This window comes from Plecotus auritus, assembly GCF_963455305.1.
Source record: "Plecotus auritus genome assembly, chromosome: 13".
In the NCBI taxonomy this organism is placed as follows: domain Eukaryota; kingdom Metazoa; phylum Chordata; class Mammalia; order Chiroptera; family Vespertilionidae; genus Plecotus; species Plecotus auritus.
The window spans coordinates 13,028,320-13,045,693 of NC_137779.1; the positions used below are offsets into that span (position 1 = coordinate 13,028,320).

The following is a 17,374-nucleotide window of genomic DNA, read 5'->3' on the forward strand; positions in this document are numbered from 1 at the left end:
CTCTCCCTCTCTCTGTAAAAGTCAATAGGAATATTTTTTTAAATAGAGTAATGCCTTAAGCTTGTAAAAGAACTTGGGGGTTACTATCTTTTGCATTCAATATCTAGTTTTCACAACCACCCCAGAAGCTAATTAGGACTGTTCCTGTCTTACTAATGAGGGAACCAAGGTCTGGAGACGGATGTGATTGGCTCAAGTTCCCCCAGAACATACTCTTTCTATATATATATATATATTATTGATTATCTCTCTCTATATATATATATTATTGATTTTTTACAGAGAGGAAGGGAGAGGGATAGAGAGTTAGAAACATCAATCAGCTGCCTCCTGCACACCCCCCACTGTGGGGATGTGCCCACAACCAAGGTACATGCCCTTGACCGGAATCGAACCTGGGACCCTTGAGTCCGCAGGCCGACGCTCTATCCACTGAGCCAAACCAGTTAGGGCAGAACATACTCTTTCTACCAATTAGAATAGTTAATATTTAATGAGCACGCCAGCACAGGCAAGCTCTCTACACAGGTTATCTTAAGTTAATTGAGGTAAGAGTTCTGTAAGGTGGAACTTCAATTATACCCATTTGATGGATGAGACACTGAGACTTCGACAACTAACTTGCCTCAAAATGCCCAGTTAGCAAGCAAGCAGCAGAGGTGGGATTTGAACCCAATTCTATGGAATGCTCACCCCCCACCCAAACCATCCCCACTCCATCCTATGCAACACTGAATCACGAGCTGAGCCTGATAAATGATCTGGCCTTCTTCAGTGGCTGGCTCCAGGCACCCAGGGATCCTGGGAAGGCTGGGAGAAGATTATTTCTGCGCTGGGAATGCAGATCCACCAGGGGGCATCCCTGAACTTTGCTGGAAATTCTGGTGTGCTCTTGGCCATGCTGGCTCCTTACCAGGGCTCCTGGAACAGGTGGGCTCTGCTCAGCTTTTCTGGAAAGCCGACCTGGCAGAGAGCCTGCTGTTAAGAGTCTGGGAGGTGGGGGCAGAACAGGCCCCCCCAAACCCTTGCCACTCTGCCAGCCTCCCACCTTCCTGCCTCTCCTCCCTAACCTTGCTCAAGGTCACGCCTGCCTGGGAAGAGGGCTTGCTGGCAGGCAGGTGATGGGAAGCACACCCCTAGAGGTTAGAGTAAGTCAGCACCAAAGGCCCAGAACTCATCTGCCCCTATGGACACAATGCAGTGATTAAGCAAAGACTTCCTGGGTTCAAACCTCAGCTGGGCCTCTTAGCTTCTCTGAGGATCAGTTACTACGCCGAGGCAAAAGTGGTAGCCAGCCCATGAGGTTGTCCTGGGACTGAAATGAGATAATGAACATGCAACACTTCTGAGAAGTAGTGTTAGGTAGATAGGCACACAGGTAGGCACAGCAATCAGCCAATTGCATCTAGAATTCCAGGGACCCTTTGGTGAGTGGGCCGACGCCCTAACTACTGAGCCACGCCAGTCAGAGCCTATTCCAGCTCTTTTATTCTCACGTGAAGAACCATGCTGGAAGCCCAGGTGCCTGACTTGTTCCTCGGTTAGTGACAGCCCACAGGCGGTCACAGAATGAGGAGTGGGTGTGTCAAGGGCACCAGGGACAGTGCCAAGAGCCCTGGACTGAGTTTCAGTCCCAGGCACCCCGACTGACCCTGCTCTAGGCTTCAACTGCCTAGTGTGTGAAGACAGGAAGTAGTTGACCTTTATACTTTATTTCTGGTTGCCACAAAACTCTTTCTTCTTCAAACAGAAGCTTTGACAAGAGCCAAATGCATAAACAAAAACAAGAGCTCAGGCTGAAGTGGAAAGGAGGCGGGGGTGCTCAGAATTCACATTCAGATTCTCAGGATTTCCCCTTTGAAAACCACTGGGTTAGGTCAGTGGTTGGCAAACTCAGTCAACAGAGCCAAATATCAACAGTACAACGATTGACATTTCTTTTGAGAGCCAAATTTTTTAAACTTAAACTTCTTCTAACGCCACTTCTTCAAAATAGACTCGCCCAGGCCGTGGTATTTTGTGGAAAAGCCACACTCAAGGGGCCAAAGAGCCGCATGTGGCTCGCGAGCCGCAGTTTGCCGACCACTGGGTTAGGTCATTTGTGGGTTCTCTTCCAGGGCAGCCGCACTGACTTTTAGCCCAGTTCTTAAATCCTCAGATCAGATCCCTTAAATGTGAAATGGGGGAAGGTAGGAGGCAGAAGAGACCCAGAGGAGTCACTGGGGACACTTGGGGCCTGCCAGTCTCTTTCAGTCTGAGCTGGGGGATTAAGAACTGGCGCTCCGGCTTCTCAGGTTCCCAGTCGGCTCTGCCACGGATGGCAAAGGAGAGCTGGGTACAAGTGCCCTGTCTCTGAGCAGGAAGCCCAGCAAATGCCCGTAGGGACAAAAGGGACAGATCAGTGCTAAAATGGAATGCGGTCCTCCAAGCTTTGGGGACAGCCACCCCTGGAGCAGGTGACAGGGACAAGCTGCCCTTTGGAGCCTGCAAGGGACCCACAGTGCTGAACTCTCCGGCCCACGAAGGCAATGGGTTCCAGGAGAAATTTTCCACTTGGGAGCTGCGGGGCCTGGCCTTTCTAAGTAGGCCAACAGCTCAGCCCCCTGTCTCTCTCTCCTCCACTCCCCTCCCCTGTTCCCAGTCTCAGTGGTTTCTGGGCTCACAGGCTACACACACATCCAACAAATTCCAGCTGCAGAAATTAATCCGTGGCCCCCTGGCCCTGCTTTGAAGGCTCCATCAGTCAGTTCTAAGAGTCACGGGCTCAGAGCCGGGGAGAGGCTTCAAGGTGACCTTGAACACTAATATGAAGCACACGTGGGCCCTGACCCCAAACTCCCCCAAGCCTGCTTTTCAGAGAGTGCACGCAACTGGCCCTCTTCATGGTTCTGGAACCTTCTCTATCATCCTCAAGTTTCTGATTTCTTTTTTTTTTTTTTTAATATATTTTATTGATTTTTTACAGAGAGGAAGGGAGAGGGATAGAGAGTTAGAAACATCAATGAGAGAGAAACATTGATCAGCTGCCTCCTGCACACCCCCCACTGGGGATGTACCCGCAACCAAGGTACATGCCCTTGACCGGAACCGAACCTGGGACCCTTCAGTCTGCAGGCCGAAGCTCTATCCACTGAGCCAAACCGGTCAGGGCAAGTTTCTGATTTCTTTTGCAGTGCTTTTTTTAAAAAAAAAAAAAAAAATATATATATATATATATATATATATATATATATATATATATATATATAAATATTTTTTAATATATATATATTTTATTATTAAGTTCAGAGAGGAAGGCGGGGGGGGGCGGGGGAGAGAAATAGAAACATCAATGATGAGCCCAGCCGGGGTGGCTCAGGTTGAGCATTAACCTATGAACCAGGAGGTCACTGTTCAATTCCAGAACAGGGTACATGCCTGGGTTGTGGGCTCGACCCCCAGTAGGGGGCAGGCAGGAGGCAGCAGATTAATGATTCTCTCATCATTGATGTTCCTCCCTTTCCCTTCCTCTCTGAAATCAATAAAAAATATTTTAAAAAAACAAGAGCCCTAACTGGTTTGGCTCAGTGGATAGAGTGTCGGCCTGCGGACTGAAAGGTCCCAGGTTCGATTCCGATCAAGAGCACATGCCTAGGTTGTGTGCTCGATCCCCAGTAGGGGGCGTGCAGGAGGAAGCCAATCAATGACTCTCTCCCATCATTGATGTTTTTATTTCTCTCTCCCTCTCCTTTCCTCTCTGAAATCACTAAAAATATATTTTTTAAAAAGTAAGAAACATCAATGATGAGAGAGAATCACTGACTGGCTGCCTCATGCCCCACACTGGGATCGAGCCTGCATCCTGGACATGTGCCCCGACTGGGAATCCAACTGTGACCTCCTGGTTCATAGGTCGATGCTCAGCCACTGAGTCACAGCAGCCAGGCTAGATTGTTGTTGTTTTAAATTCCCTCCTTGCGAGTCTTTCACAGATGCAAGAGCACTGGCCGCGGGTCAAATCCCACTCTCCGATTCCCAGCAGTGAGGCCTTGGTATATCCCTGAACCTTGCTGGGCCTCCATTCCTCACCTGGAAAGTGGAGAGAGAAAGACCTGCCCTAGTGACTTGCCACAGTTACTGAAAGCACTTTGTAAACATAAAAGCAAAAGCATGGGCTTTGGCCGAAACCGGTTTGGCTCAGTGGATAGAGCGTCGGCCTGCGGACTGAAGGATCCCGGGTTCGATTCCGGTCAAGGGCATGTACCTTGGTTGCGGGCACATCCCCAGTGGGAGGTGTGCAGGAGGCAGCTGATCGATGTTTCTCTCTCATCGATGTTTCTAGCTCTCTATCCCTCTCCTCTCTCTTCCTCTCTGTAAAAAATTAATAAAATAAAAAAAAAAAAAAAAAAAAAAAGCATGGGCTTTGCAAACACCTAGAGCTGGCTGGGGTCAGGGCCTGGCTTCACTGCCCACCAGCTGTGTGGCTTGTTCGCTCCGAGCCTCAGATCGCCCATCTGGAACAGTGAACAATAGCACTTAATTTATATGATTACTGGTGAGGACCAAATGAGGTCATACAGTAAACATCTAATAAAAGATAGGTGATTATTTCTATAATCAAAAGAATAAATGAGGAGAACACGTTTAGGGCCAGCTTCTAGGTGGGAAGCCTCGAAGCACTGAGACCTCCCTGGGAAGAGGGTGGCTCTGCCTTAATGGGGGATGGTGTGTTGAGGAGAGTTTAGGGACACCCAGACCCCCAAACAGGACAGAATTCAAGTTTACCCCAAACCTGCTGTTCCTGGGAACCTTTACAAGCGGAAATAGCCCTTCTCAGTTGTATTCTCATGATTCAGGTCATCGACATGAACAAGAAATAAAATGGAAAAATCCAACCACGAAAAAAAATAAAAATAAAAATAAATGAATATTGAATGAGGTGATTTATCCTGAAAAATTTTTAAGAAAAAGGGCCAGAGAAAGCATCAGTTGGCTTGGGCATCCTCAGTAGAAATACAATAAAGAGATAATATGCACCCGGCTGGTGTGGCTCAGTGGTTGAGCGTGGACCTATGAACCAGGAGGTCATGGTTCCCAGTCAGAAAGAGATAATATGCAAGACCCCATTGCTGTAGGCCATCTCAATCCTCAGTGACCTGGGGAGGGGGCAGGAGGCTGGAAGAGGAGACTGAGATCCCACACTATCTGGGAGGGGTGGTCCAGCCTCCCCCGTACACCGCACTCCAAAGCAGAACTCCCATGTGTGGTAGGGGCATGTTCCTATTGCCCAGCAGCCTGGTGAGTTCCTCCTTCCTATGCTTAGTGCATGTGGTTCTGCTGGGTGGGGCGTGCTAAGCCCATCAGAGCCCATCCAGAGACATCTGATGGAATGACTGAGGGGTTGGGGAGGAGGACCCTGAGCTGGTAGGACGGAAGCCTGGAGCTGCTGGCTCCCCAACTTTGCCACCACATGGGGAAAAGCTTGCCAAAGAATGAAGCAGAAAGAAAGAGGAAGCAGAAAGGAAAAATTTGCATCAACTTCTTGAGATCTTCTTGGAGCACCTAGATCTAGACGTGCCTGGACGGCACCCCTTGAACTCATTCTGTTTTGCTTAGGCCAGCTGGAGTTACACTTATCCCTTCAGTTGCTATGACAAAGGTGCCCCATTGCCGCTCTCTGGATGTGTGTGTGCACTAAGATGGGCATAATAACACCCCATGCTAACCACAATTACAGGCCTCCCTCACGGCGGCAGAGCTCACTTATAGCTTTACAAAGCACTTTGATATTCACTGATCATTTGATCATCACAGAAATGCCAGGAGAGACTGTGCAGGTATTACTAGTTCTGCCTTCTTTGCCATCCTAGACTTTCCAAGAGCTGGCAAGGGCATAGGGACCATTGATTTGCTTCCACAATGAGAAGAATGAGGCTCAGGGAAAGAAGAGGCGGCCTGGACACATCAAACCATAATGATACCGCCAAGGACTTGAAAATTCCTCAAAAGGGCCAAAAGCGATGTCAGTAAGACAGTGATGTTGCCTGAAACCCAGATTTGAGAATCTGGCTTTAATCCTTGTTCATAAAGAGCATCTCATCAGCCTGATGTCCTGCATTTATAACAAAGAGTAACGGGGACCATTTATTGAGCACTCATCATCCAGCATAATTCTGAGTATGCATTCATTCATTCTTGTGGAGGGTCCTCCCTTGAGGCAGATTCTGCGATTAGCCAATTAGCTCCACTTTGCAGATGAAGAAATTGAGGCTTAGGGAGGTTAAGTAGCTTTCCCCAAATCACCCATCAGCTAACAGAGTGGGGCCTCAAACCAGGGCTGTTTAACAGCAAAGGCTGTGGCTGGGCTGAGGCACCAGAGCGGGTTGCCTGGGCCAAGACTTGATTTATGGGGTCCGTCATCCCATCTGCCCAGCGTTAAGAAGTTTGCTCCCTTTAGCTCTGATTTTCACTTCCTTCAGCACTTCTGGAATCCCTGCTTTTTAAAAAACCGTTTTGTTGTTGTTTATTTTTTCCCATCACCATTAATTCCCCCTATAAAAAAATCTGTCCTTTGAGCAAGCCCTCGCCAATTAACCGAGATCCTTCTGTCATCAGTGCCATCTCCTTCCAGCTGATCCGGCCTCCCTTCTGAGTATCAGATGACACACTTTGGGATCAATTATTCACGCTGGATTAGCTGACACACCCACTGGTCAGCTGTCTTCATCCTCCACGCAGCCACCAGAGTGGGCTCTTGCAAAACTTCAATCAGATCACACCACTTCACACCCACTAGGATGGCTCTCATCAAAAAGACAGACAATGACAAGTGTTGGCGAAGATGTGGAGAAATTGGAACCCTCATACTTTGCTAATAGGAATGTAAAATGGTGCAGCTGCTTTGAAAAACAGTCTGGCAGTTTCTCAGAAGGTTAAATATAGTTACCGAATGACCCAGCAATTCCATTCTTAGCTAAATACCCAAGAGAAATAAAACCGTTTGCTCACACAAAACTTGTACATGAATATTCATGGCAGCATTATTCATAATAGCTAGAAACAACCAAAATGTCCACCAACTGAAGAACGGATAAACAAAATGTGGTCTGTCCATACAATGGAATATTATTCAGTCATGAAAAGGAATGAAGTATTGACACCTGGTACAATGTGGATGTACCGTGAGAACATGATGCTCAGAGAAAGAAGCCAGACACAAAGGAGCACATATTACATGATTCCACTCATATAAAATATCCAAATAGATAAACCCATAGAGGCAAAAAGCAGATAGAGGCAGAGAAGAATTGGGAGGTACAGGGTTTATTTTGGGGGTGACAGAAATGTTCTGGAATAAGATTGTGGTGATGGCTGCACAACATTGTGGCTATACTGCAAGCCACTGGTTTGTACACTCCAAATTCTATGGTATGGGAATTTTATCTCAATATTTAGAAAAATGTTTAACCCTATACGAACCTGACCCTGTGATCTCTCCCTTCTCATGCTACTTTGCCCCTCGATCTTTCTGTTCCTCCCACACTTCCTGACCTTTGCCTTTGCTCATTCCACAGTCTGGAAAGTTCTTTCCCACAGCTGGCTTCTCATCAGTCAGATCTCTGTCCTAATCTCTTCACACCACCACTACCCAGGCCCTCCCTGAATATACCCCCCCACCCCCCACCATCTACAACACCATCATATAGGCCCTGGCCAGGTAGCTCAGTTGGTTAGAGCTTAGTCCCAATATCCCCAGTCAGGGCACATACAAGAAACAACCAATGAATGCGTAAATAAACGGCACAACATATCAATGTTTCTCTCTCTCTCTCTCTCTCTCTCTCTCTCTCTCTCTCTCTCACTAAAATTAATAAATTAAAAAAAATTTTAAAGAAGCACCATCATGCTTCATCTCATTACTCTGATTTACCTCTCCTTAGCCTTTGTCACCCTTCAAATGATACACATGCTTTTTTAAATATATTTTATTGATTTTTTACAGAGAGGAAGGGAGAGGGATAGAGAGTTAGAAACATCGATGTGAGAGAAACATCGATCAGCTGCCTCCTGCACACCCCCCACCGGGGATGTGCCCGCAACCAAGGTACATGCCCTTGACTGGAATAGAACCTGGGACCCTCGAGTCCGCAGGCCGATACTCTATCCACTGAGCCAAACGGTCAGGGTAAATGATACATATTTTTAAAAACAGTTGACTTCTGAAAAATGTCTATAAAAGTTATTTAAAAATAACAAAAAAACTGTTGATTTCTTTATTGCCCATCACTCCAACCATGAGGGCAGCGATCTTGCCTGTCATGGTCACAGCTCTGAACTTGCCTGCCATTTAGGAGCTCCTTGAGAAACATGTCTGGAAAGGATGGACTTATCGAACGACTTCCTGTGAAATCTGAAATGCCGCCTGCCACCTGGTCTACCAGGAGTTGGGAGCTCTCAGTGAGCAGCCACTCCGCAGGTGCTCGGGGCACTAATCGGCATTTGCTGGGCAATCAGTGGACAGCCTGCCCCAGACCTGCCTGGAGCCCTGAGGAAGCAGGAAAGAAGGAACAATCCCTCCTCTGGAAAGTCTAAAAGTCTTCCAGGGGTCATAAAGCACGCCGAAAGTTACCCTGCAACTCATCAGCAAACTCAAAGGAGAGATCTAAGGTTGGGTCTCTGACACCCAAGCTGGAGACTAGGGTCCAAATCAGCCTCGTCAAACTGCACACTGGCAAACACCCTCAGCTTCAGCTTCTTAGGACTTTGCAATCTGACCTGTTCCCCACAATGACGCGGGTGCAGCTCACACCTGCTCCTGCCTCCTCCTGCAGGGACTTTGTTGTCAGAGGCAGTTAAAACCTAAGCAGGCAGCTGGTCAGGCCTCCTTCCCTTTTTTTTTCTTTTTTTAAATATATTTTATTGATTTCTTACAGAGAGAAAGGGAGAGGGATAGACAATTAGAAACATCGATGAGAGAGAAACATCGATCAGCCGCCTCCCGCACACCTCCTACTGGGGATGTGCCCGCAACCAAGGTACATGCCCCTGGCCGGAATCGAACCTGGGACCTTTCGGTCTGAAGGCTGATGCTCCATCCACTGAGCCAAACCGGTTAGGGCAGGCCTCGTTCCCTTTCTCCCCCTCCCTACTTCAGCATCTCTGAGCCATGCACAGCAAGCAACTTACCCACTAGGAGTTTGACATCTCGGACTGTGAAGTCAGGGTCAGGCATCCTAGAAAATGAGGAGCAGACGTTGATGAGAAGCCAGAAACCAGAGAGTTCAACCCAATTCTGGGGGCAAGGGGAACTTGCTCTCATTTTTTTTTTAATATTTTTTTTATTGATTTCAGAGAGGGACGGAGAGGGAGAGAAAGAGAGAAACATCAATGACTAGAATCATTGATTGGCTGCCTCCTGCATGCCCCCTGCTGGGGATTGAGCCCACAACCCAGGCATGTGCCCTTGATGGAAATCAAACCCAGGACCCTTCAGTCCACAGGCCAACGCTCTATCCACTAAGCCAAACCGGCTAGAGCTTGCTCTCATTTTTTTAAAAAAATTTTTTTTAGTTATTTCAGTGAGGAAGGATGAGAGATAGAAACATCAATGATGAGAATCATTGATCAGCTGCCTCCTGCATGCCCCACACTGCCTGCCTGGGAATCAAACCGTGAATTCCTGATTTCATAGGTTGATGCTCAACCACTGAGCCACGCTGGCTGGGTCCTTGCTCTCATTTTGGGAACCCAAACTGAGATAATCCAGAGGGAGGGTGATTGACCAGCTGGTCAAGGGAGGGTCACTGCTGAGCCCCTTCCTCATACCAATGGGCAAACCAAACCCGCACACTCTCCCTGACTCCTGAACTCACACTGCTACAGAAAAGAGGAAACATCCACTGTCCACCCACTTTCTCAGGGAAGACTGAAGGGTAGTGTCAAAGGTAAGAGCCAGAGCTGAGCATTCAAACACCTGTTTCTTTTCGTGTGGGTACCCCTCTCTGTGTGTCTCCCTCTAAAAAATATTCTGCATAATGCGTTTTATAGAGGGTGGGAGGGACCCCTCTAAGTTTAGAGGGGGGGCAACTTCAGGGATATGGCAAGGGGGTGATAATGATTATGGTGACATTCACTATTAATTAACAATGATGCTGCAGTTTCATTTCTATCCATAGGAATGAGAGGCTTGAGCAAGTCTGGCAGCCGTAGATGCCGGAGAGGGCAGCAGGCTGAGATGACACCCTCAGCCTCCTCCCCACCCCTGCCCAACGGGCGGAAACCTGTTCTTCCAGGCTGCCTTCCAGATGTCTCCCCACCTGGAGCTCTGACAGGTCTCCAAGAGAAAGTAAACCAAACAAATCCCAGTGAGGAGGCAGGTGCTCAGCAGGCTCAGAAAGGGGAGGCAGGGGCCTAGTACCCTAGGAACCCGTCCTCCATAGAAACAGACCAATTCCCACACAGTGGGAGTCCGAGTAGAAATATGTACCCAGTGCCCTGCTGGTGTGGCTCGGCGGTTGAGCACCAAACCATGGACCAGTCACCGGTTTGATTCCCAGGCAGGGCACATGCCTGGGTTGTGGGCTCAATCCCCCAGTGGGGGTTGTGCAGGAGGCAGCTAATCGATGTTTCTTTGTCATTGATGTTTCTTTTCTTTTCTTAAAATATATTTTATTGATTTTTTACAGAGAGGAAAGGAGAGGGATAGAGAGTTAGAAACATCGATGAGAGAAAAACATCGATTCAGCTGCCTCCTGCACACTCCCTACTGGGGATGTGCCCGCAACCAAGGTACATGCCCTTGACCGGAATCGAACGCTGGACCCTTCAGTCCGCAGGCCGACGCTCTATCCACTGAGCCAAACAGGTTAGGGCTGTCATTAATGTTTCTATCCCTCTTCCTTCCCCTCTCTCTAGTAATCAATAAAAACATATTAAAAAAAAAAAAAAAAAAAGGATATATGTACCGGGGTGCCCTGCCTGGGGCCTACCTAGAGGCTGGCCAATCCTTCCCAGTCCAGGCCCTGCCTCAGTTCCCTAATTCTGGGCAGGAGGCACACTCTCTTAGGAAGTCACTGTATGTTAACTGGGGTGGCTCAGGGGGGAAAGTCAACACTGTTTGAGCACCCTACATCCTCTTTTCCCAACTCCTCTGAAAAAGACCAATCTTTAGAGAGTTTTTTTCCCTTTGTCGGGTCTTGAACAAAGAGATACTATATCCCCCAGATAATGAAGAAAGAGCCTTCCTCGTGATGAAAGATGGATGGAGCAAATGCTATGAGAAATCCATCCCAAGGTATAAACTGTGTTAGGGAGGGAGACCGGGGTGAGGAGGGGGAGCAATGAGTTTCAGCAACTTACTTAATTCCCAGTCCATCCTTTTCTCGAAATATCAAGGGAACCCTGAGAGCTTCTCTCTGCACGTACTCATAGTTGAAATCTGTTTGGATATTGGAATTAAAACAAGCTGGTGAAGTCATGAAGGAGCAAAAGAACCACAGGCAATTGGTTAGGAGAAGAAAAATGATGGAGGAAGGGGCAGGGGTTACACTAGAGGCAGACACCAGCTCCAGAGCAAAAGCTCCCTGGAAAATGACAGGGAAATGGATTAAGCGAAGTCTAGGAGAAGCCATGCCAACTATCAGCTCCTCTGCCTACTCAGTCATTCCCGGCATGCCCCACGGGTCAGAACTTGTCAATGAATAGCTCAAGGATGGCGAGGGTTGGGGAGGGAGACTCATGAAAGAGCCCCACACAGGAGCCCTGGCTAGTGCTGAGAAAGAGGGACAGAGAAACTCATCCCCAGCTGAGCTCAGAAAGTAAAGGGACTGCAAAATTGAAGAATGCCACCTGGCAGGATCTGAAGGCCAGAAAGGAGGCTGGGAGGAGGATTCTCATTGTAGCTGAGCATCGGGGAAGATCTTATTGTAATATCCTGTATAGTGAAGGGGAGCGGGGGGGGAAAAGTCGGTTTCCCTGGAAACTGTGTATTTGGTGCCAAAATAACTAGGGAACTGGGCACCGCTTTGTTGCCTTAACAGTGAAATTCTGCTGCAGCATCACAATACTTGCTCCAACTGGGTAACCAAGAGGGATGCTCCCCAGGCGGAGGCTGTGCGAAGGGGCCCCGGAGAGGCCCAAAGAAATTCACAGCAGTTTTCCATCTGGGGTTCGTCTAGTGCAGACCCCCAAATCCTCACCCTAACTCTGGAGGTGAGGGAGGCTGAGATAAACTCTCACATCCCCGAATCCTCAGGGAAGGGAAGCAACCCACAGGGGCACAGGGCCTCCCTGGCCCATCGGAAGGGAGACAGAAGAGCTCTGGGGTCACAGGAGCTCCTGCCCCAAGGAAACAGTTCACCGGGGCCACTTGGAGGGGGAGGAGGCCAAGGCAGCTCAGCTCCGCGAGGGAGAGAACAAAACCAGAGCTCGGGAAAGCCCTGACCTTAGCAGCTCAGATCCCCAGGGGCTCAGAGTGAATGGGGATTCCTAAGGATTTAAAGGCAGAGAAGTTTAAGAAGCTTCTATTTTGAATCCAGGCTAAGGGCTCCTTCTGTTTCGCAGCTCCTCCCCCGAGTTTCGGGGGCCAGATCTGAATGAACTACCAAAACCCTAGGGCCCTCTCCTTTGAAAGGAGCTTGGACAGCAGATTTAAGGAATCTCCCTGGTTGGAACCCCTGCCCCCTTTGGGAACTCACACACCCAAAGCCCACCCGTAGGATCAGCTTCAGCTTCCTCAAACAGGCCAGAGATCCCGGCAGAGAATTCCTCACAAATGACTAGGAAGAGTTTGCATATTGTTTCCTCATAGGATCCGCCAACTCCTCAGAACCAGGGGGGAGAAAAGAGAGGAATTAAAATCCCATTTGTGCTAAGGAAATTTAAATGAAGTTGAGAATGGCTCCTGGGTTGCAAAGATGCCCAGAAAAACCAGACAGGCTGCAGAAATTCCCCCCCCCCCACCCCGCAACTCCCCCCTGCAACTCCCTCTTACTACGGAAGCCCAGCGCCCCAGGAAACAGTGGGCACAAAAGAGAAACTTCAAAATGCAAAGCCTGGACAGTCTCTCCAGAGGCTAACCCCACAGGCAAGCCACTCAAGCGGAACCTGGGGGGTGGGAGGGCTTCTCAGCTATGAGCTCACTGAGGGATGGATGGAACGGGTTTCCAAGGGGGATGGGGGATATACAAAATGGAAACGGAGTAATATAAAGGAAACTCGGATCTCTGAAGGGGGAGGATAAACTTACAAACCCCAGCAGGGCAAAGGGAGGTAGATGCCTAGGTAGGCAAGGGCACCTTCACAATACCAACCCCACAGGGCCTCTGGAGGCCTCAAACCCAAACCAGAGCATCACCCCAACGCCCAGAGGACATCCCCAGACACCTTCCTGGTACCAGGCTGGGGTGGCACCCCAAAATCCTAGAGGCTTCCCCAACTTCTGCTTTCACCTGGCAGGGCTCTCAAGAGGGACAGAGTTCTCAAGGTCTCAGGCCCCAGAAGACACCCCGTATCCTAGAGGGGTGCCCCAAGTCGTCTGTTTAAAGTGCCAGGAACAGGGAACTCAGCCTTAAGCCAGAGGGTTGTCACTCCCTCACCCCCAGTCCCCACTTCAAACTGTCAGGGCTGCAGGGCTAGAGGCCTCAGGTTTAAGTGGGGGCTCCGCCCAACAACTTGGAGTCTACCGGAACCCTGCTCCAATCTGGCACAGTCCCCCAGGTGATGGGGTTCCGTAGACTCCAGGCCTGAGGAGGCCCATCATTCAATGATCCCTGAGCGCCCCCAGCGCCAGTTCCTAACTGGCAGGGCCCGAAATAACCAGGGTTTGGGAGGCTTCAGGCATGGGGGGCCCTCGCCCCAGTCAGACTCCAGCCGGGCAGCGCGCAAGTAGCTGGGCCGGCTCCGGGAGGGGTAGACCGCGGCGCACCCGCCTTCCCTCTGTCCGCCTATCCGTCCATTCGTTCGTCCCCAGGTCCCTCTGTTGGCCGGACCCCTGCCTCTGCCCACCCTAGGGCTGATGGTGGGCGCGGGCCGGGCCTAGGCCCACGCCCGGCCCCGGTTCTAGTCTGCCCTCCTCTCTTGCCACCCCACCCCACCCCCCCAGTGCTCGGCCTCGTTTCGTCACCGGATCCCCTGGAATGGGGGACGCGGGCGCGAAATACGAACCCAGCCACCGGCAACTCCCTCCCCACGTGCGCTCGGCCCGCGGCGTGGAGGGCAGCTGAAGGAGGGGCGCCTCACCTTTGCCCTCCATGGCGTGCACGAAGTCCCCCTGGTACAGCTGGCTGCGCAGCTTCTCCTCCAGGCTGAAGCCGCGGACACTCACGATCTCCTCCACGTCCGACACGTCTTCGTTCTCGTCGTATCTCTGGCGGTCAATCGGGCGCTGCGGGGACCCAAGCCAGAGAGCCCGGGACGTTACTGGGGGTCCTGGGGGTCGTCTCTCACCAAGAGGCCAGCTCGAACAGGTGCAGAAGCCGCGCGCCCCCTGCACCCCACCACTGCCACCCGAACAACTTTGCGCAAATGCCAAAGATGCTGAAAATCGGGATAATGAGAGGGGCCGCACCCCCGGTGTCTGCCTGCGCCCTATACAGGGCATTCCCCTCCTGCATCTTTGGAGGCCATGGAAGGGACATCTGTGGGGGCTCTCCCCTGCCCCCCACCCCGAGAGGTGTTGAGTTTTGCCCACTCAGCCGGGAGCCTAGTTATGTAACCCGCGAGGGGGGCTCCGCGCACGGGCTGGCGGGGCATTTGTAGGCCCCGGGTGGAGCCGCGGCGGCGCCCGGCTCGGCGCTAACAGCAACCCGGCGGCCGCGGCGGCAGAGCCGGGAAGCCGGAACCGGGGCCGGCGGCATTTCTAAGACTGGAGCCGCCCCCGACCTACCGGGAAAGCTGGAAAGCTGAAATGAAAGGACTGAGACCCCAGCTGCCCCCGCCGACCGCCCTCCAGTGCAAGAAGAAGAGGTGGGAGGGGGGGTTCTGGGCTTGAGTGGGAGAGAGGCAGACCGCCCGCCACAAAGCTCCCATCCGAGACCCCAAAACGCACCAGCAGCTGCCTCATCTCCCCACAAGCGCGCGCACACTCACTTCCTAAGGAGACTCCCCCGTCACTCCCCGCATCCTCTGCCTCCTCCCTCCACAGCCCAGCGCCCGACCCCGCAGCCCCCCAGATTCCAGGCGAACCCCAAGCCCGCTCAGCTCCCTTCTACGCCTTTCCCCGCTACCACCTCGCCACTTAAGTGTCTGAGACTCTGAGCCTCACAAGGGACTGGAGGAGTAAGCTGCTGGCTTCCTTTTGCATGCAATTTATTATATTTTTCCGGTCCTCTTGCAAAACAGAAAAGGAAAGAAAAGACAGCAAGAAACAACAACAAAAAATAGATCTATCATATACCAGATACAGATTGGGGGGGGGGGGGGTAAGCTACACACCAATCTTCTTCCAGAGTCTTTCTCTGCCTCCATTTTTTTAGGAGAGTTCACCAATTAATTGTCAACACTCCTGCCCCCTGCATTTTGGCGGAGGGGGTAAGGAGAGAAGACCAAAGAAAACAAATCAAAAAATAAATAAATAAAGCAAGCCAGAGCCGAGATCTACAAAGTTTTGCACCAACACTTAAGCAGATCCGTTTGCAAAGTCCTAGGAAACCATTTTCAGCAGTTGTAGGGGGGGGAGGCGTCGACGTCATAATCCCCGGAACGTAAACATTGTTGCCGATCGCGCTCTGAGCCCGCGGCCGGGCTAGGGGTTGGGGAAGGGGGGGCGGCACTCAGCCTGGGACCCGGGGGGGCGGGGGCGGCGGCCCGAAGAGGTTTGGGGCGGGAAGGGCGCCCGGGAGGCACCGGGCGCCGTTAGCGCCCTGGCATCACTGTTTTGTTGTTGGGTCACGAGTGTGCCTCTGCACGCAGGCGCCGCCGCCGCCGCCGCCGCGGAGTTGTGTGCAGAGCTGACTTTTGGAGGCTGAGTTGCAGGCGGAGGGCGCATCCCGGAGATGGCGGGGCAGGGAGAGAGGAGGAGGAGGGGGTGGGGGAAGAGGTGCAGATTTGCACGGCTGGCCTCAGTGGGAGGCACGGAAATGCAAGCAGAGCAAGCTGGCGTGAAAGCCCCTGGGGCTTGGCACCCCAAAAGATGACCCCCAGCTCAACTCCTGCCCCCCTTGCCCACGGGCTACCTTTCCTCTTCCTTCAGCCACCCCATCCCATTACCAACGGGGCCGAGCGAAATTCAAAGCATTTTTAATATTTTTTTTTGCTGCTGCAAGTCTTTTCTTTTTGGGTGGGGACGATCCTCGTAGACGCCCCATATGCGGACCTACCATCAGGAAGAAGCATTTGGGGGCTCAGAAAGAAATTAGCACAGCTCCAATACCTGTACGAACTGCGTAACTTTTAAACTCCCGGACTCAAAAGATATGGACATACACACACAGTCACACACACACACAAACGTGCAGGAAATACAGCCAGACCAGCGCCTTTTCAGATCCGAGCTGACCGGAAGATGTTGCCTTTCATTCATTCATTCTGCCCGCGTCTGTGGAGTCCTTTGCTTTGCTAAGCGATGAGCCCTGGAACAGAAGTTGAACATTTTTTAAAGGTCCCTGCGCTCGCCAACAGGAGGAAATAGAGGCTCAGGAGTGAAATACCGAGAGAATTGGATCTGGCGCCTCCTAACACAGCTGGCAAACAGGCGGAGGGTAAGCCTTTATTGGCCATTTATAAGAGAAAAGTCTGCGGAAAGATGCAAGGCTCTATGGGATGTGGCACAGGGAACTCGGGGCCCCCCTGATTAATCCTATAAGGCTTCTCTGCGGAGATATGGGCACCCTCTATACATATATGGAGTGTCATTAGACCTGGATATGCTTCCCTGTCCGCATACCTGGTTCGCTGTGACCACCCCCAAAGCTGAAATCCTAAATGAACAGTCAGGTCAACTTTGGTTGTGAGAAAAGCTGGCCCTAAACAGTCCTCTAGGCCACGTAGGCCTGATCTTGGGAGTAAATATCACAATTAGATGACATGGGTCTGGGAAATAAGAAAAGGAACTTCATAGATGCTTATAGCAGGCATTGTAAAAATACTTCCCATTCTTTTAATATTGTATCTTGCCACTAACCTTGTGTGATAGCTAGAGCAGGTCATTTTGCAGATAGGGAAACTGAAGCTCAGGGAAGTTATGATTCTGGAGATTGCTCTGCCCTCTGTCATCCCCATGTCAACACAGCAATCAGACAGACATGTGGAGAGGAAGTGGCTTCCCTCATCAGAGATTGGATGTGAACCATCAGCTCCTATTGGTCACCCTAAGAGACAGCTTCCCACTCACTCACCTTAAAGTTTCCTGCCCTATCTTTTTGTATTCTCTCCCCACCTCCGCCAAAGACTACTTAGA

General features: G+C 50.8%; 1 protein-coding gene across 2 annotated transcripts in view; it reads right to left on the reverse strand.

Annotated features, from left to right (window-relative positions):
* Window positions 1-15,565, reverse strand: part of KDM2B (lysine demethylase 2B) — a 92,537-nt gene extending 76,972 nt beyond the window's left edge. For both annotated transcript variants that reach the window (XM_080650630.1, XM_080650629.1), the window contains exons 1-4: window positions 15,412-15,565; window positions 14,218-14,362; window positions 11,338-11,416; window positions 9,166-9,212 (exon numbers count right to left, since the gene is read on the reverse strand). In XM_080650630.1, coding sequence (XP_080506756.1) covers window positions 9,166-9,212; window positions 11,338-11,416; window positions 14,218-14,362; window positions 15,412-15,444 — 304 coding nt within the window. In that variant the 5' untranslated portion in view covers window positions 15,445-15,565. The remainder of the gene's footprint in view (window positions 1-9,165; window positions 9,213-11,337; window positions 11,417-14,217; window positions 14,363-15,411) is intronic.
* Window positions 15,566-17,374: the final 1,809 nt, after the last annotated feature.